Below are 20219 nucleotides of genomic sequence, written 5' to 3' on the forward strand. Positions count from 1 at the left end.
CACCCTCCCCTGTGGTCATGACAATTCTACGTTTAGAGTTGCTGGCTCTGTTCTGTTTATGCACAGTGTCCGAGTCTGTGCAGCAGTAGGTTCTCATATGGGTTCCTGCCTGGTATTCTGGGGTGGAACCTTGTTTTCCTGGTGGTTCATACTTTATGGGAGACAGAAAACACGAAAACTGCCCTTTGTAGATGCTCTGGAGGCTCTTGCAGAAGCCTGGCCCTTCTGATGTGCTCCACTGTAGTAGGAATTCACCCAGTGTTTTTCTAATTGAGGGTTACAATTTATTAGTGGGTTATAAGATGAATTCAGTAGGTTAAAACAAGCGAAATAGAGCAGAAAATGTCAGAGTGCAGATCAAATGATGGAGGCTAATATTCCATAAAAAGTGAGCTTTTACTAGCTTATGTTGTGAAATTTAGTTCTTACTGTGATTTGCATAAAAAATGTTTGAAAAACACCAATTTAACTTATCCTCATGTCGAATGACAGTTCAGTTTAATTTCGCAAATGGGTTTTACATATAATAGTAAACATTTTTTTTAAACATGTACTGTGTGTCAAGAATGATTTTAAACACCTTCCTTTATTCATTTCACATATTTACATGTATTTATCCTCATCATAGACCTGCGAGGGTCTGGAAACCCTGAGGTAAACCTAAAAAGCCCCAGCCCCTGCCCTCATACTCCCCCGCCAGAGGGAGGCAGGCGACTGGCGCCAATGGAGCACGCGGTGCCGGTGCTCTCCATAACCAGGGGGAGGGGTGGAGGCAGTGCCTGACCATTAGACAGATTCTGCAACGATTCGCTTTTGAAAATCAGATCAGTTCTTTTGTTTTAAGGAAAATCTATTCCTTGAAAAGATGTTTCATGAAAAATTACATGAATGCCAGCTATTTTAGAAGATGGAGCGTACCAAGTTGAGTATGCAGATGGAATGCAGAGACACACTGAGTGGCTGTATGTTGTACCAGTGGGTGGGAAGTTTGCATTAATAGGGCTGTGCTAAGGGTCTCGAATTTTATTCTTTGGGATTTGCTTCTACTGTAATTTTTCTTTCTTTGTGGTTTTATGTTCATAGGTGTGCCTTCTTCTTCCTGCTCCTCCTCCTCACTGGAAAACATGCTTTTGTTTAACAGTCCTTCTGTGGGCCCTGATGCTCCCAAGATAGAGGACTTGAAGTGGCATTCTGCATTCTTCCGGAAGCAAATGGGGACTTCCTTGGTTCATTCGCTGAAAAAGCCCCATAAGCGAGATCCACTGCAGAACAGCGCTGGGAGTGAAGGCAAAACTCTGCTGAAGCAGCCAGACCTGTGTGGGAGAAGGGAGGGCATGGTGGTCCCAGAGAGCTTGTTGAGTTTTGAAAAGACCTTTGCAGAAGCGCGTCTCATCTCAGCACAACAGAAAAACGGTGTGGTGATGCCAGAGCATGGGAACAGGAGAGACCATCGTCTTCATTGTGATCTCAGTAAGGGAGACTTAAAGGACAGACCTTTTAAACAGAGTCACAAGCCTCTCAGGTCCACAGACGTGCCCCAGAGGCATCTGGACAGCACACGAGCTGCCACCTCCCCTGGAGTGGGGCCGTCAGCACCTGGCACACGGAAGGAGACAGTGCCCAAGTGCAACGGCTCCCTCGTCAAAGCAAACTGTAACCAGCCTGCAGTCAAAGTGCCTACAACGCCTGCCAGCCCCGTGAAAAACTGGGGAGGATTCCGGATTCCAAAGAAGGGGGAACGGCAGCAGCAGGGAGAGGCTGAGGGGGCCTGCCACCAGCACTCAGACTACCCCTATCTGGGCTTGGGCCGAGTGCCAGCCAAGGAGAGGGCAAAAAGCAAATTAAAATCTGACAATGAGAACGACGGGTACGTCCCTGACGTGGAAATGAGTGACTCAGAGAGTGAGGCCTCAGAAAAGAAATGTATACACGCCAGCAGCACTATCAACAGGAGGACAGACATCATCCGGAGGAGCATTCTGGCCTCTTGATGAAATGGGTGGCATGGGGGTGCTGGGGGCTTGTCGCTGAGTCGTTAGATGAGAGCTCTGACACAGGGGACAAGCAGAAACCCATCACTCCTGAGATACACACATTTACTTGCAATTCAGATTGAATTTTTTTTTCAGTCATTTATAAATCATTGTTGTGAGAATTGTGTGTTATTTGCAACTTATTGAGGAAACACAAGAGTAGATTGTAACTGTAAGACACCGCTAAGACTCTAGAGGCTGAATTAAACACTAAAATGAGAATGAGTGAAATAAGTTTTTAAAGAGGGCAAGGCTTAAGTAAGCCTCAGGAGTTTTTATTGCCCTCTTTATTCTTCCCAAAGCACAAACTCTTGGTTACCTGAATATATGGAATCAGATATGGTTCTTGAGAGACCCTCATGTACCATTTAAAAGCCCATAAAACTTACTTTCTAGGACTGTGATAGATCTCGAAATCATATTTATACTTTAGCCCACAAGGCTGTTTTTGTTGCATTGCAGTATACAGGCAGCGTCAGAACCTCTAGGGAATGCATGTGTAAATACAGCAGATGGGGGAGAGGATTTAACAAGGGCCATCACTGGACGATCTGAAGGGGCAGGGTAGAGCTGCTTCAGCTTGGAGATTTAGGGGAAATGCAACAAGATCCTGCGCCTGAAGCCCTTGAATGTGTTGTGGGTATAGGACTGGTGGAGAGTGAAGCCGATAGAAAGTTCTGTCTATGAGAAAGGGCAGTTGAGGTCTCATTTTTACCAGTCCTCTTGACCTTCCTCTTTCCTACCCTAACCACTGCCTTTTGGGCCAGCTTGGGATTTCCCTGGCCATCGGCAATACCTGGCCATCTGGCTCCCAACAATACAATGGCTATTCAAGTTCAAATGATGAACTTCCAGACTCTGGTGACTCATACTTCCCAGAGCCGACCACTAGTGCATATGTCGGGGAATCCGGGCTTCCAACATGAACGGATTCCTTAAGAAAAAGGAAAAAAAAAAGAGAAAAAAGAAAAAAAGTGAAATAGGTTATATTTTAAAAACAATAGGAAGGCAATAAGTTGCGATATAACCTCTTACCATTGACCAAGGTTATACAGGAAAGAGACTGAAGTGTAATAGGTTTTCTGGAGTCAGAGTTCTAAGCTGTAATTCGTAACTTGGACTTTCTAATTGCAAATGGCAATAAGTAGTAAGTTATCAGCAATAATAAATTTAGCATTAAATTTGAGTACAATGTTCTTTTTTGCACTCACTGCAGTGCGTATGTATTAAGACAGTGGATAGTGTTAAGGTCCTGTTAATTTTCTTTGGAATTCAATGTAGTTGTGAATCAAACTAAGAAAGAAAGTTTAAATAGCAATGAGATTTAGAATTATGGGCACTTGGAACAAGCCCAACTTCCCCTAAAATACCCCTTAGTTTGTTACTATCAGTATTCGGATTCCTGATTCATTTATACATCTGTTTCCATGTGGCAGGGACATTCTGATACTTAATGAATAATGCTTTGAGTTCTGTAGTTAACTTTCAAGTCTTCCAGATGATTGTCAACAACAACAAAGGCTTATTGAATTCCATCTTGCTATGCAAGTTTTATCAGATGATCAAATAGTAGATCCGATGCATCCCCATTGTATGTATGACATTTTCAAACCAAGTCTTAACTTTTCAAATACATTTTAGTAGCTAATTCAGGGGAGGGGAAAGAATGACCCAGGTTTTTAGATTGACTATTTTTGAGCTATGGGGCTCATTTTGAAAGACTGCTGTCCAGGTAAGCTGTTGCTACAGATATTAGAAATTTCTTATGAATCCAAGTTGTATATTCACTCATAGCATAATTTAAAAATCAGTTTTGCATATGAGCAAAAACCTTTTGCTGGGTACAGAAGAAGGTGGACTCTCTACAGTTATCTTTTGACTACAGCAACAGCTCTGGGTGAGAGTAGAATATATAGAGGGATAATTTGTCAAGCCATAGAAAGAAAAATCTAAATTCTAGTAAGTGTATGACCTCTCACCAATTTAAGAGGTACCAGATTCATTTGCACTATTAGGAATGCTAGTTTCGTGCAAAAACAATGCCTTACCTGTTTTTTCCCCACATTTAGGTTGAAAAGCTTTCAAACGTTCCAAGTTATGCTGAACCAAAAACCAAACCAAAACAAAACAAAACAAAAAAATAAAAAAAACCCACACAAAAACAAAATACACAAAAATAAAAAGCCCACACTTTATTCCTACTTTGAAATGCAAATGGTCTAGAGCACGGTTTCTCTGACAGTGTAATGATAGCTTTGTAAGTCAGTTCCACGTCCTGCTGGGAACTCTGTATGAGGTGGCCAGGAGCAGCAACCAACCCCACCTAGTAACTTGCACTCTATTAGTAGGGAACCATTTGCTCTTCTTTTCTTTTCCTTCTTTTTTTTTTTTTAAGGTTTATCTTTCCTTGTGCATCCTGACCAAGAAATATCTTTGATTATGATCAATGTATTATGTCAAAATGTAGGCTAGTTAAACTTTTGTAAAGTTGCCTGGAATGTCATTTGTTAGGTTATAAACACAAAATCTAAATGAAGGGTTATATGTGTTGTGTACAAATCTTAATTATTTTGAAATGGACAAACTTGTCATTACATTTGTAACCTTGTACAGAGGATTTTTCACTATGTGCCTAGCTTGGTGTCCATTCAGCTAAAATTGAAAAAAAAAGGTGCATGAAGAGTTAAAAATCAGAAATTAAACAAAGTATATGTAGAGATGACTATTTTATATTACATGGCCCAATCCTGTATTTATTTCTATCCCCTTTTTGAAAGTATTTATAAAACTAGTTGAGGACAGCTGTATTTTTTTGTTGAACTATTTAGTAGAATTTGTGCCTTTTTGTCTGTATGTGAATAAATGCTGTACATTTTGCAATACATTTTTAAGTGTCTTCTGAAATCTGCTTTTTCTAAATACTTAAAAGTCTATATGACTTAGTAGTCCTGAATCAGTGTATGTCAACTGTCTCATAATTTAGATCAGGAGTGAGAACATTCTGGAACATAAGATTATGAAGAGCACAGATTCACTGGCTGTTTTCTGGCTCAACTCTGATGGTGAGACACTGAAAAATGATAATGGTTTGAGTTTTGTCTTCCCCACCTGGAGCTCTTTCCAGAATACAATTTTAGATCTGAAAACAACCGGTTGTCAAAGCAACGTAAACTTCAGAGTCAGAGAGACCTGTGTTTAAAGGCTGAACTATAGTTTACCAGCCATGTGACCTTGGCCAAGTCACCTAACCTTTATAAGACTGTTTTCCCTTGTGTAGAAAGAGAATAACATGCACGATCTTCCTGGGGTGGTTGTGATTCTTCAAGCAGGTCACAGAGCAATGCCGCTAAAGAATCTTAAGAGGCAGTTAGCAAATCATAGGCCATTATTTTTGTGATTAGGAACAAGACACTGATTTCTCCAGCATGAGGTTGACTGATGAGACTTCTGAGGCAAAAAATGTTATTCCTGAATGACAGGATGACTGTATTTATAAGGCTCTTTAAAAAATTTTTCAGAAAACAGTTTCCTTAAATACGGTCCTTTGATCAGAATTCTGGAACCCTAGGGCAAAGAGATATTATCTGCATTCTACAAAGATGACATGTCAGAGATCACAGCATCAGGCATCGGCAGAACTGGGCCTAGGCCCTAGTTCTAATTGCTGGGTTGGTGATCTCTCTGCCTGAGACAGTCTTCATCCAACCAGCACTGGAAGAAATTAGCATATAATGAAATGCACCTTAAAATGTGTTGGGAACCGCAAAACTGGTGTGGGTGAGGCATTCTCGTGTAGATTACAATGAGCAGGAGCCACAACAGGGTAGCGGGACTGTCCCTAATTTAGAATTTTTGTAAAATTTTGGCCTTTTTTTTTTTTTACATGAATTGTTAATACATTTGGCTAAAACCTTGTTTATTTCTCCTTGTTCCTGCTTAGTAACTATTTACTTCCATGTTGCTCTGAGTAACACCCCAGAGAGAAATCACTGTGATTCTTCGTACAAGGTCTTAAAGTTGAATAACCACAATAGTTCCTTAGGGAAATTAAGTCCCCAGGAGTCAAAGGAAAGGCCTGTGGTTGGCAATTCTGCAATATGTGATGGGAAATGTGGCACTGGGGACTCGTGTTCATGTTTTTACCCCGATCACTTAGAAAACGGTTTCTACCTTTGAAACATTAGCCATCTGCAGCAAATTTCGCAATTAACTTCAAGGTTGAAATCTTGAGTATGATTTCCCTTTAACGCTCAGAACTGCATTAGATAATGTGTAGTCTCGGGTAGAATAGAAGAGCTCTGATTGCCTGGTCACTGGAAAGAGGATAAAAGCAAGTATGTTCTTTCATCTACTTCCTTGACTTCGACTATCGTCTGTGCTGCTGAGTTTGGTATCTCTGCAATCTGGTTTTTCCTGAGTTCTGATGGCCTGCTTATTGGGCATTTCCTCTTGGACGTAGCAAGCACTTGGGATTTTGGAACCCATCATTTTCTATATCCTGCCTTAGAAAATGTCACCCAAGCCTGAACCATGGGAGTCCATTGTGAATTCTTTCTTCTTCAACTCCCACAGAAAAACGGTGATCTACGTCTACATATCATACCTGATGTGTCTTCAGTATTTTTCACTTCTCTTGATCCCACTACCATTTGCCATATAGTTCCTCACCATTTCTTGCCTAGGTTATTGCAGCAGCCTCTTATCTGGTTTCCTTGACGCAAGTCTTGCTGAAATTAGTCCCCCAATTAGTTGCAACCTTGCCAACGCTATATAGCCATATTGATAACTTCTGCAATAAAAGCTGACGTTGTCATTCCACATAGCCTTCAGAGGAACCCCTAGACTTTTGCAGATAATTACAAAGGGCCTATCAAATGGCAGGCACTGGTCTGTATTTTATACGTATTTGTTTAATCCTCACAACATGTGAGGTGGGCACTATCATCTAGTTTGCAGATGAGGAAACTGAGGCATAGAAATTAAGTAATTTGCTTAAGGTCAGTAGGTGGTAGAGCTGGGAGTCAATCCCAGCCAGGCTGTGATTGAGCCCCCTAGGCAATACTGCCTCTCAGAACATAAAAATAGTTCATATAAAGCAGGTCACATGTTTTTGAGTAGACTGAGGACTTCAGTTCAACGAATTGCTATAAAGTAAAGCTAATAATCTTGGCTTAAAACATTATGTTAATGTACTGGTTGAATGACTAGGAACATAACCTGATGAATAACGAGCAATAAGGTCAGCTTGTGGTTAGTCCCTGCTTTCTTCTAGTGAGAATGGAATTAGTTAATTTAGTGTCATATACATTCATGTAACACATACATACACATACTTACAGAGCAAGTATATGCATATATGATCAAAGGAAGTAACACTGCTATCAAGAACTCAAAGAAAAACTTAATTCCCTCTATATCCTGACACATTGCTTGGAATGTTAAAGAGAATTATTTATAATCAGTTTTTTTTTTTTTTTTTGAGGAAGATTAACCCTCAGCTAACATCCGCTGCCAATCCTCCTCTTTTTGCTGAGGAGGAGTGGTCTTGAGCTAATATCTGTGCCCATCTTCCTTTATGTTATATGTGGGATGGCTACCACAGCATGGCTTGATAAGTGGTGTGCCTGGGATCCAAACTGGCAAAGCCTGGGCCACTGAAGTGGAGCTCGTGAAGTTAACCACTATGCCACTGGGCTGGCCCCCTAAAATCACATAGTTTCTTGATGATGAATCTGGAATTAGGACTAATGTCTTAAAGACTTTAAATTGATGCTATGCAAAACCTTCAAATCAGTATTTTTGTGATATAAAGTATAATGAGTCTGGTTAGATTTTACAAATAAGTCAAGCAATGCCAAATTAAGTAGTAAAAAGAAAAAAATGTGTACTGTCATTCCTAATGTATTATGAACGTATCCTGCCATTCTCACCACTACTCAGCTTATATATGGCTGAGTTTTAAATAGTGCATTTATAATTACGGGTTAATTATGGCTATTTTACCCACTAATCTGGCTGATGGTTCTAATTTCAGGATTATTACCAGTGTGAAACAATTTCTTCATGAAGCAAATCTTTTCCTCCGGTGTTTCCCACCCCCATTTAGCAGCCTCAAAGGGAGCTTTCCCCCTCTTCTGGCTCATTTTGGCTTTGCTCCCACCTTTACTGTTTGAATTGTCTGAGCTTCTCTTTTTCATATCAAATGCTTGTGATTATATCTTTGCCTCAACTAGTCCCAAGTACTCAAAGTGAGCAAATACCTTTTAAACACCATGCTTTACAGGCCCATGTTTATGTTGGCACAGGAACTCAGACAATCTATCAACCACTTGACAATTGCTAAACACCAGTTAACATATATTTATGATTATTTGGTAGATATGCTTTTTTGGGGGGTGAAATTGTCACCACCCATTAAAGAAATCTGGAAACCTTCAAAGGAGGTAACCCACTAATTATTATAACTTCCTTTGCTTGGATCTATATCTATTTTCCACTAAAGTTAGTTGACTTTTTACATTATGGCCAATTTCTTTTCAAGATTTGAAAAGATTACCAAATCCCACTAGATATGAAGATGCTTTTCCCAGGAAGTTTTCTGTGTAAGGCATATAATCTGACAACCAAAAGGGCTTTCTGGGTTAGAATCAGAGTCAGAAAAGGCAAAAAAAAAAAAAAAAAAGACTCGCAGCTCAGACTTGTTATATAATAAGGTTGATGAATGACAAACTGGAAGTAGAATTTTTCAAATCCTATTTTGTGTCTGTATTTTCATCAAGAACACGGGTCCTTGCATTGAAAAGGACAGAATGGACACTGGTAAGGGTTACTTGAAGTCTAGGATGTGCAGAGCACTCGTACGAGAGCATCCAGCTGTTTACAGGGTCCAAGCCTCCTGACTCAGATGAATGGCATTCCAGGGTACTCAGAGAACCTATAGAGGTGACTCACTGTCAGAAAATGGGAGAGACATCACCAGTACAGATTCTGCAAACTCTAAAGATGTGGCGTTGCACAGTAGAAGGAATCTGGTGTTGGACAGACATGGTTTGAAAGCCTGCAGTGCCACTTTCCACCTATGTAATCCTGGGCAAGTGGTTTAACTTTTATGATGCCTTATATCTTTGAAAAGGGAATGATAATACCTACCGAGCAAGGTTGTTGGATTATATGAGATAATAAATGCAAAATGCTGGCACAATGCCTTGCATATGATAAGTGCTCAATAAATAGACATTATCAATACAAATGAGAAGGTTTATTGTAGATCCAGGGAAAGATTCTCCAATGGATTCTTTTGGTTATTTGTAGAAATGGGACTCTCATTCTCTTTTATCCCCTATAGTTTATATGAAAGGAGATGCTAGTCTCACATTTTTAATCTCCACAGATCTAAGTGCTACCAGATTTCCTTATACATCATATTATGTTCTGATGGCTTTTTTATTCTTTGAAAAAAAGATGAAAATATTGAACGAAAATTTCCAAGATGCCATATTAAAGGACTTAAAGGGTTTTAAATAAACTTAAAGAAACAAGCAGTGATTACTAGGATGCTACATGGATTTACTAAGAAGAAATCTATCTAACTTAATTTTCTTCTTGGACAGGATTACTAGACTAGATCTAGGAAGTATGACATTTGTGGCATAAGTGAACTTTTTCTAGGCAGAAGGCTAGGTCGTTTTTGATGTTTCTGTGATAGTGTAGGAGCAGCAATATGAGCCACGTTAAAAATGGGTTGAATGACCACGCCTCCTGGTTTTGATTAGTTACCCATTATGGAAGCTGGTGGTTAGTATGCTCTAAGAGACTGACTGTACTCAGATCTGTCTAGTTCTCATCTTTTCAATTTTCATGAAAATATGGGTGGCATGTTTATCAAATCTGTAGGTGGCATTCATTGTACAGAAAAAATTGTCATGGGTGCAACAAATACAGCAGTATAACAAAATAAAACAGATACGATCCCTATGCTTAAAGACAACAAATTGGATGACAGAATTAGGAGCTAAAAGGACCTCAGCACACTGTAATAATATAATTAAACTTAAAAGGGATAAATGACCAGTCAGTCCAGCTTCTGGGGCAAAGATTTGGCTTAGCAACAAAACCTTTGGAAAAGACAGGATTTTAGGCAATAATATGCTCAATATCTGTCCAACAGTGTGATTCAACTTCCAAAAAAGCTAACATGATTTTAAGCTGCATTAATGGAGGTGTGGACTTAGAACAGTAATTCTCTTTTTTTCTTCATCCTAAATACGAATGAGAAATTATGTGTACATTTTCATAAATCACTAAATACAATAATTCTCAAAACACGCTTCCCTAAGAGAATGTGTCAGACTCTTCGTGGGGTGGGGGAAGGGGAAGGGTACGTAGTTTGAAGCCATGTCCATCCCCTGGAGATTCTTTGTTGTCCCCCGACACTTGGACAGGTAGCTCTCTCCACCACTCTCAGTCATGATCTAGAACAAGGGAATTTATAGTTTATACCTTGAATATAATTCTTGGTTTTGGGCATAAGACGGATGTGTCCCAAGTACCCCTAGTGTAAAGCGGGTGCTCGATAAATATTTATTCAATGAGTGAAAAAGATACATGCGAACTGTTGTGCTTTCGGAGACCAGTGATTGGTTGGTTCAAGGACTTCAAACCAAGTCTTATGAGGAAATGGAGATGTTTGCTAAGTGCAGAGAGAACATGACAATTATTTTCATTTTCAAAAGGCTGAAGACCTGCCATGTGAAAGATGGCTTAGGCTTACTCTCTTGCACAAGGTAGAACTAAGGCAGGGGGACACATTTCAGCTCAATTTGAGGAGGAACTGTCTAATGGTCAAAGCTGTTGGAAAGTGAATTGGGCCATCTCAAGGGAGAGTAAGCTGACCCCGCTTCCTGCAGTGAATTTCAACAGCTGTGCCCAGTAACAGTAGTAATTTATTACTAAAAATAAGGTAGTGAACTTTAAGAATGTGTATTTAAAGAGAGATAAACTAGAGAAGATTCAAAGTTCTCTCTATAATGTTATTCTCATTTGTTTACATTCCAATATGCTTTTTGAGTAGAAGAAACAGGAGCAGGGTTAGAGCTAGTACACTGGCAGTGTCTATGGGAACCTGGGGCACATGTGAATGTTTCGTGGTGAACCTTTGGGCTAGAAAGACCACTTACTTAGTGGAGATGTTTTTCTTGGTAGGTGGGTGGGTGCCAGAGTTGTAAAGATTTACTTTAAAGATGGCTTTCCGAACATCCTATGATTTTTGTTATCTAAGTATTCACATATTTATTTAGCTAGTTCTTATATAAATACTAAAATCATTAATATTGCCACAAAAGCCACATATTTTTATAAGTTTTAAGGGCTGGTAAGAGACAGATTTCTTACATATTATTGGGGTATCAGTGTCTGTCTCCTCTCTATATGCGCGCTTTTAAGTAAACTAAAAAAACACAATTATTATTTTTGATAAACATGTTTATCAAGAAGCTCATTACAGATTTGTTATTTTGGAAAAATTGATAAGACACATTGTGGTTAAAGAACAGAACTTACAGTAAAATGTTTAAAGTGTTTTTTCACTCTTCTGTGATTTGTCTGAGAGTTGGCTTGGCAGACTGTGCAGCTATGAAATATTCATATTTGCTGAATAAACGAATGATTGAATTGTTGCTAATATTCTCCCATATTTGGAGTAGTTACAGTTCTTTCTCACACCAGAGGAGAAATTAGAAGATTGTTGGCTGCCCCAATTTGCATATTTGTGTACAAAGGGAAGAAGAGGTAATCATATCTCTTTTCTTCCTCAGAGAGACACAATAAAGAAACATGAATAAATAAAATGAACTAGCTGTGTTGTCCCCAATTTCAGATTTATATCATTTCTTTTCTCATTCTCCTATTCATTTTCCCTGTCTCCTAAAGTACAGTTCACAGAATAAATAATACTTACTGTCTGTGTAAATGAAGTTGAGACTGACCAATATGAGAAATGTCAAAACCTCTACTCCATTTCTACATTAGAAATCAACAGCTAACAGACTTTTCTGAAAGAAAAATAACCAGACGTTCAGTTCTGTTGCTAAACATAGCTTAAATCTGTGCAAATTCAACAGAGGTCAGGAAGGCCTACTATCTGCGTATTAGTTGCTTAGCCTTTTCTCAGAGGATAAGCATTCAAGGAGATCCAACTGGAGAGAGGGTTATTAATATTAAAATGTAAAGAGTAGGTGCCGATGGCCAAAGTTTGGAGAAAGTGCTTATGTTGAAAGATTTCCTTAAGGAAATGAGTCTGGGACATTAGGTTTTCTTTTTGAAGAAGGATAACAATAATACTAATATCCCATTTGTCTTGAATGTTAGTTTCTGAAGTGCTCTCTCCAACAGTCTCATTTATTTTGGTCAGATATAATTTTAACATCTTCTCTAATTAAAAGTTTTAAAAAATAAATTCTATAGTCTATAAACATGAATATGAGTACAACTCATTACATGGGAACTAGTCTGTGAATGACATGGGAAGGAATTTACTTTAGAGAATCAAATGAAGAATTCTTTAAGAAATGGAAATAAGCTAAGCATCTCCTATCTAAGTACCATTTAAGTGTCATATTTGTATTATTTGGTCTTACCATTGCATTTGACACTAGCAGCCATTTGTCCCCTCCTATTTAGAAGACTAGATTTCCCCCTCATGTCCGTTTCATCATATTGGATTCTCCTGGTTACAGCCCTGTCGTTGCCCCTATTCTGTCTCCTTCAATGACTCCTCTCCCTGAGCTCATTCAACAAATGAAGATGTTTTCTAAGGCCCTGTCCTTAAAAACTCTTTTTCCCTTTTTGAACAAACAGTTACTGAATACCCTCCATGTGCCAGGAACTATGTTGAGTGTAAGAATACAACGATGAGTGAGCGTAGACATGAGTCCTGCTCTCAGGGAGCCTGCAGTCTGTTGGGAGGGACATGACGTTAAAGAAAAAATTTCCCAGAGTTCATTACAGATTTTGATAAGTGCTAATGCAGGCAAAACACAACATACTATTAAGAGCAATACAATAAGGGACCTAACGTAGTCTGGAGGCTAAGGAAGGCTCTCTGAGGCAATGGTGTTTGAGTAGTGATCTGAAGAACGTGCGAAATGGCAAGTATGTCCAGAGATCCTGTGTGGAGAGGCAGGATGATGTATTGATGGAATTAAAAGAAGGCCAACATCAGGGCTAGAGCACAAGAAATGGAGGGGAAGAGGTAGTTAGACCCATCACATAAGGCCCCACGGCAAGCCCCTACACTCCATGGCTTCCGTCCTGAGCTCCATGCCAAAGACCTCATGACTACTCCAATTTGTTAGCACCAGTCCTAAACTTTTGAATGCTGGTTGAATATTTATGCATGAATGTTTTCACGTTACCTCCAACTCAATTCATTATCTTTTATCTGGACAGTCTCCTAACTTGTTAACCAGATGCAAACTTATCTGCTCTAATCACCAGAAAGCAGAGTGCACCAAGTTCAAACCAGGAGCAGAGACTAATGAATTACATGGATCTCGAAAATCAACAGTACTGCAATAGTTCAATGCCCACGCATTCTCAGAACCTAAGATTCCATTTGATAGTACTGCTTTGAGTAATAGCAAAAAAAAAAAAATCTCCCAAATTCTTAAATATCAATATTTTATAAATATTTGAAATTGTGTAAGTTAAAAATGAATCACTACAATTATACATTAAAATAATTGACAGCAACATTTTAGAAAGTGCATAATTTATTGCATTTATGAGTTCATAATAAAACGGATACTTGGGAACTTTAAAAATGAGTTAGGAGTAACAATTAGATGTAAAATTCTCAAATCTTGCAAGCTGGAATACTAAAATTAAAATTTTTCTTAAAATCTCCTTCTCATGATTACCATAGTTTGAAAATTAATATGCTCTTCCAAGGGAAAAAGGGGGAATCAAAAAATGGACACGTTGCTGAAGGCAATGAGTTCTTCTCAGCTGGCTTTATTCTCCACTGAAGCTCAATATGGGATTATATTTTCTTTACTTACAGGAAGCTCATGTTCTGTTTTCCAATAACCCTCAAAACAGAATGGAAAATGCTTATGCAAAATGACACAAGCCTTAACCATTCTCTGCAGGTTTTACCATTTCAATATACTTCTAGTCCAACAAAATAGTCTAAAGTTCTGTGAGGGAACTATGAATATTTTTAAATATTTTCCAGATTCATCATGGAGGCTGCTTTTCTTCTCTGCACTGTAATCACACTGAGCTGCAATTAAAATAAACAATCAGTAAGTAGTTACTTCTTCTATGGAAAATCTTAGAGTAATACAAAGTATAATGCATCACAACTTTCAATTATTAAAAATAAGCTTATTGGAAGGGATCTTGTAAGAGGTCACTTTTTGTATTCATTTCTATTTTACTCTTGGGACTTTAAAATGTCTGTATTACACTAGAGATATGCATGTCAAATAGGACATTCCATAGCTCAGAGTGATACCCTTAGAATTCCAAAACATATTTCACAGATGGATGAAAAATATCTAGATAAAAGTTAATCAGAGGGGCCAGCCTGGTGGCGTAGTGGTTAAGTTCATGTGCTCTGCTTCGGTGGCCCATGGTTTGCAGGTTCAGATCCCGGGCATGGACCTACACATCACTCATCAAGCCATACTGTGGTGATGTCCCACACACAAAATAGAGGAAGATTGGCAACAGATGTTAGCTCAGGGCCAATCTTCCTCACCTCCCCCCGGCAAAAAAAAGTTAATCAGAAAAGTGGTCAAGACACAAAGTGAGTGTGAGCCAGATGGTAATAAAAAGATGATGGTAGATCACGGTAAGAAAAGTCTAATAGGAAAATAATCTTTAAATATTAATCGGAATTGACAATATAGACACATAGTAAAAAAAAAAATCTAACAGTATATACAGCATAAAGGAAGTCTTCCCATTGCTGTCCTTCAATCCACAGTCCTCTTTCCAGATACAACCACTATTTCCAGTTTCTAAGTATATTTCTTGAAATATTCTATAAAAATATACGCATACATTTCCTCATCCCTTTTTATTTAAAAAATGATAAAGTATTATACACACTTTTCATCTTATTTTTGTCTGGCTAAACAATCTACCTTAGAAATACTTTCATGAGATCTACTTTATTCCTCTTAACAGCTGCAAACTTTCCCTTGTATGGATACTCCATAATTTAACTCGTTTCCTGTTGACGGGCATTTAGATGGTTTTTCATCTTTTAAAATTATGGGCAATGTTGCAATTAGTATTTTTACATGCTTCCTTGCACAGACTTGCCTAGGTGCAAGAACACCACCTCCAGAATAAATTCCTAGAACTGCCAGGTCAAAGGTTACATACATTTACAATTTTTGAGAAATACTGACAAACTGGGCTCCAAAGAGGTGGTACCAATACCATCAATGATGCGGGAAAGTGCCAGCACAATGTATTACCAAACTTCATGAACTGACAGGTGAAAAATGATATGTAATTACAGTTTAAATTAGTATTTGTCTTATGGGTGAGGAGGAGCATCTTTTTAAATGTTTAAAAGCCATCTGTTTTTCCTTTTCTGTAAATATTCTTTACTCATTTGTCTATCATACTGTAGCACTTTTTTTTTACTTAGCCACTTTTTATACGTGTTTAGGATCTTAGCCTTTCTTTATATGTGTTGCAAATATTTTTTCTCAGTTTGTCATTGGCTTTATGACTTTTTTAAATGCAGAAATTTGAAATTTTACATAGTCACATTTATTAATTTATTTTCATAGTTTCTAAGTTTTGTGTTCTTGCCTAGAAAGGCTTCACCACATTGATTTTTAAAAATGTCCTACTGTCAAAAGAACACAGTATGGCATTTAATGGTATAGACTGTTACACTCAGAATGTATAATCACAGTCCAAAGACAGATGAAGAACATACAGGAAGTTAACCAGAACAGCACATTTAGAGCATGACCGAATCAGGACAATGCAGGGCTCGTGCTAAGTATGGTAAGTATGACATGTTAGAGACAATAATAATCTTTTAACTCCTTTATTTTATTAAATATCAGGCTCTTAGCAGGGTATTATTTCTAGCTTTAGGGGAAAATGGGAAAATTAGAAAGAATTCAGAGAAGGTAAAGATAAAGATATAAAAAAACTGAATATACATCTCATAAAGAAAGTTTATGACTTGGACTCATTTAGGACAGGAAAAAATATTACCTCCAGGGAATAAATTCCTTTTTGTATATGGGGAGAATGCTGAATGATTACTTTCCATCTTCAAATGAGAACACAATGGAAGGAGAAAAGCATATGGAAAAATTTGTGAAGTGGTTAGTGGTAAAACATTATGGGGAAAAAAGCTCACAAAGAGAATGGTGGAATCTCTGCCATCATAGAGTTTAAGTCACAGGAGAAACATCAGTGTTGGACTGTTTAGGTTTAATTCTGTCAGGATGGAGACTAAACTAGATACCAACTGGATTATATAATTAAGGTTCTGTAACTGTACCTGTTTTATTATAGAACTCAAGGTAGTTGATTTTAAGGAGGCATTTTCTCTACCATATTCCTCAGAGGTAAACTTGAAGCTTTAATAATTGTGATATAGACATTTAATTTCTTATATATCTAAGTATCTACTTACCACTTAATGACTACGTTAACTGCTGTATATGTGTTAATTCCTTTGATGTCTCAATAAATCTATACAGGAATGTTATTATTCTACATTAAAAATGAAGAAACTGAGGCTTAGAAGTTGAAATTGCCCAAAATCACATGGCTACTTAATGGCACTAGGCTATTTGCCTGACAACACAACACACACTCTCAAGATACTGCCCGGTACACCTTGGCTCTCATCACCTTATAATCTAAATGAATGAATGAATTGTTGAATGATTAATTAATTAACCCATTAATTCATAATTTCATAAGAAATTAAATTTGTTTGATAAAGCTATAATTACTTTCAAGAGGAAGGGGAATAGAAAGGCAAATTATTATTGGATTTTCTTTAAGTGCCATGCTCTGTTCATACCAGAAGTAGACTTCAAAAAAAAAATCTACAGACATCATGAACATAAACTGAATTCAGTAATTATTTAGAGTTGCTTTACTTTATGTGAAATGCTGTAATATCTAAGAATAATATTATTTTGATTGAAACAGTACATGTATAACCAAATATAATTAATAAAGGAGTAACTTGGTTTGTTTGTTTCTATCTATCTGTCTATCTATCTAAACTGTTTGTTTCCAGTCTATCTTTATAATCACTAAACTGGTCTCACTTTGTTCTATCTATCTATCTATCTATCTATCTAAATTGTTTGTTTCCAGTCTATCTTTATAATCACTAAACTGGTCTCACTTTGTTCCTAATAAGAGGCCTATTGCTCCTACTTTAGAACAAATGGCCCATTTCATTTATATGATGTGTGTGTATTCTGAGTAATTACCCCTTAGTATTTCATTGATGTTCTACATTTTTACTCTATTTCCCATTGGACAACTTTTATATTGTATTTTAGGTTCATAGGGTCATACACAAATGTGCATTGAATGAAATTAACCTATAAGTAATTTTTTTCCACTTAAAAACTACAGGAAAAACAAAGTTAGTGCAATTTGAAATATTACATTCAAAGCAATGTTATCTACTTCCAAATCTGTCAGTGAATACCTGCCTAGTTTTAGATAGAACATATTTCCAGAGCAGTGCTGTCCAACAGAACTCTGAGTGATGACAGAGTTGTTCTGTATTTATGCTGTCCAATATGTAGCCATAGCTACATATGGCTAGTGAGCAGTTGAAATCTGGCTAGTCTGACCAAGGATTTCAATGTTTAATTTTATTTAATTTTAATTTAAATAGCTGCTTGTGACTAGTGGCTATCATATATATATATATCTAGATATAACTAGATATATATATTATATTATCTAGATATCATATATCGAGAACAGTGCAGTTCTAGATTTGGGTGTCAACTGGAGGAGACTGATGTTTATTTCTGTTTCTGAAGTTTACTTTTTCAACTTCAAATATTAAAGAGACTAATTTTAAATAGTTTAATCAAGTAAAAATAAAACTACTAGTTCTCTGGGAACTCATCTTAGATCTCGCCAGACTACTCACTCCAGCAATAATGAGGAAGCTCCCTACCTGCTGGGAGGCTGAAGCAGCTCTCTGTTCCGCCTGACTGAGACGCCTTTGAAGCCTGTTGGCTTTTTCTTGATGCTCTAGAATTAACTTTTCATTCTATTAAGGGGAAATACAAACAAACAAGTTAGAAATCCATATGTGACACGGAGATGTTCTGTGGAATAACCAATGAAAAATCTGGACATCATTTTACCACTTACAAAATGCAAAGATAACGTATCTCCAAATTTACATTTTTCAAGTTATGAACTTCAAACTTCAAAGTTGGTTTTACATTCTGATGAAATTTTTTTTTCCTCCACATGCCACTAGAGAAAGTGAATTACATCCCAAAGCAAAGTGAATCAGAAGTTAAGAACAAGACTTCCAGTTTTCGATCTGTCAACCTTGAGATGCTAGACCACTTCTTTGGAATCACCTGGAGAGTCAAAACAGACTGCTGGGCCTCCGGACCAGAGCTGCAGTAGGGGTGGGAGGAGTCCTGAGAATTGGCACTTCTGTCAAGTTCTAGGTGGTGCTGAGGCTGTTTGCTAGCGCACTTATAACCACTAGGCTAGGGCAAGCTTCTAGGGAAATTGAGACATTGTCATTATTAAAATTCAAGGAACAGAAAATATTCATTCCAGAAATCCTGATTTTTAAAGAGTTAGGTTTGTCTTAAATGATTTATATGTGAAAGGTATTATTCAAAAGGAGAAGAGTTCTGTTTCTATGTGTCTCCCCAATACACTTGTATATCCAGAGGACATTGGGGTCAATTGAGTTACTAGGGCATTGTTATGGGTTGAATTACGTCCCTCAAGAAAGATGCTGAAGTCCTAACCTCGAGTACCAATGAATGTGACCTGATCTGGAAATAGGGTCTTTGCTGATGATTAGGTTAAGATGAGGTCATTAGGGTGGGCCCTAATCTAATACAACTAGTGTCTTCAAAAAAAAAGGGGAAATTTGGACATAGACAGACGTGTACAAAGGGAGGACTACACGAAGATGGGGAGAACACCGTGTACAAGCCAAGAACGCCTGAGGCTACCAGAAGCTAGGAGGGAGGCATGGAACGGATCCGGCCTCAGGGCTCTCAGAAGGAACTGACGCTGCTGACTTCTTGATTTTGAACTTCCAGCCTCCAGAACGCTGAGACAATACACTTCTGTTGTTTAAGCTGCCCTGTTTGTTATACTTTGTTACAGCAGCCTCAGGAAACCATATAAGCATTATGAATGTGAATCTGTCAGGACATGCTGTCATGCAAACAAGTCAAAGGATCTATCAGTTAAAAAATTTATTTGTCCTTTTCATACTTGCTAGCCTGAAAAAAATTTTTTTGTACAACTAGAATTGTTATAGTTTTTCTGGCGCTTGCCTGAATTGAAAGAATAACGCCAGCCAAATTAGGAAAAGCAAGAAAAACATACCTTCTGTGAAGAACTAGGTAGTTCCCATGTCCTGACATACAAGTGATAACAGTAAATGTCATGCCTAGTAATATAAAATGCTAAAATAACAGTATTCTGTTAAAATGAGCTTATTATAGTTCTTATTGTGCCCAAAAGCAAAATTAAATTTTATGAAGAGAACTATATTGGCTATTCCAATTTACCAGGATATTTAAATATGTAGTCTTAAACTTAAGAGGCACACCATTGACACGAGAGAAAATTTTGGGAAAAAAATCCCATCATCTATAATAATCATTTCATAGTTACAATCAGACTACATATAATGTACATTTTTCTATGTTGTTACCATAATGGTTAAGGGACAGTCCAGATATTATTAGTTGCATAATAATATATGCAACTGTTCCTTTTCAATTGACCATTTTAGTTGCTTTTGATCTTCCAATTTTATTAACATTCCTGTGTTGAATATCTTCCTTTACACGTTTTTTATATTTTAAATTATTTCCTTAGAATAGATTCCTGGAAGTGGGAACTACATCAAAGAGTATTTTAATGTCTATTGTACCATAGTTTTCTAGATGGCTC

At 37.5% G+C, this 20219-nt stretch overlaps 2 protein-coding genes across 10 annotated transcripts in view; one reads left to right on the forward strand and one right to left on the reverse strand.

Annotated features, from left to right (window-relative positions):
- The window catches only part of JADE1 (jade family PHD finger 1), a 57907-nt gene extending 52990 nt beyond the window's left edge, over positions 1–4917 (forward strand). For all 8 annotated transcript variants that reach the window (XM_044767244.2, XM_070504745.1, XM_014839184.3 and 5 more), the window contains exon 11: positions 1084–4917. In XM_044767244.2, coding sequence (XP_044623179.1) covers positions 1084–1991 — 908 coding nt within the window. In that variant the 3' untranslated portion in view covers positions 1992–4917. The remainder of the gene's footprint in view (positions 1–1083) is intronic.
- An 8870-nt stretch (positions 4918–13787) lies between these two features.
- Positions 13788–20219, reverse strand: part of SCLT1 (sodium channel and clathrin linker 1) — a 145619-nt gene continuing 139187 nt past the window's right edge. For both annotated transcript variants that reach the window (XR_011501913.1, XM_014839182.3), the window contains 2 exons: positions 18232–18327; positions 13788–14313 (listed from right to left, as the gene is read on the reverse strand). Coding sequence is in view for 1 of the 2 variants with exons in the window: in XM_014839182.3 (XP_014694668.3) it covers positions 14251–14313; positions 18232–18327 (159 nt within the window). In the remaining variant the exon portion in view is untranslated. The remainder of the gene's footprint in view (positions 14314–18231; positions 18328–20219) is intronic.

Source organism: Equus asinus, chromosome 3 (genome assembly GCF_041296235.1).
Source record: "Equus asinus isolate D_3611 breed Donkey chromosome 3, EquAss-T2T_v2, whole genome shotgun sequence".
Lineage (NCBI taxonomy): Eukaryota > Metazoa > Chordata > Mammalia > Perissodactyla > Equidae > Equus > Equus asinus.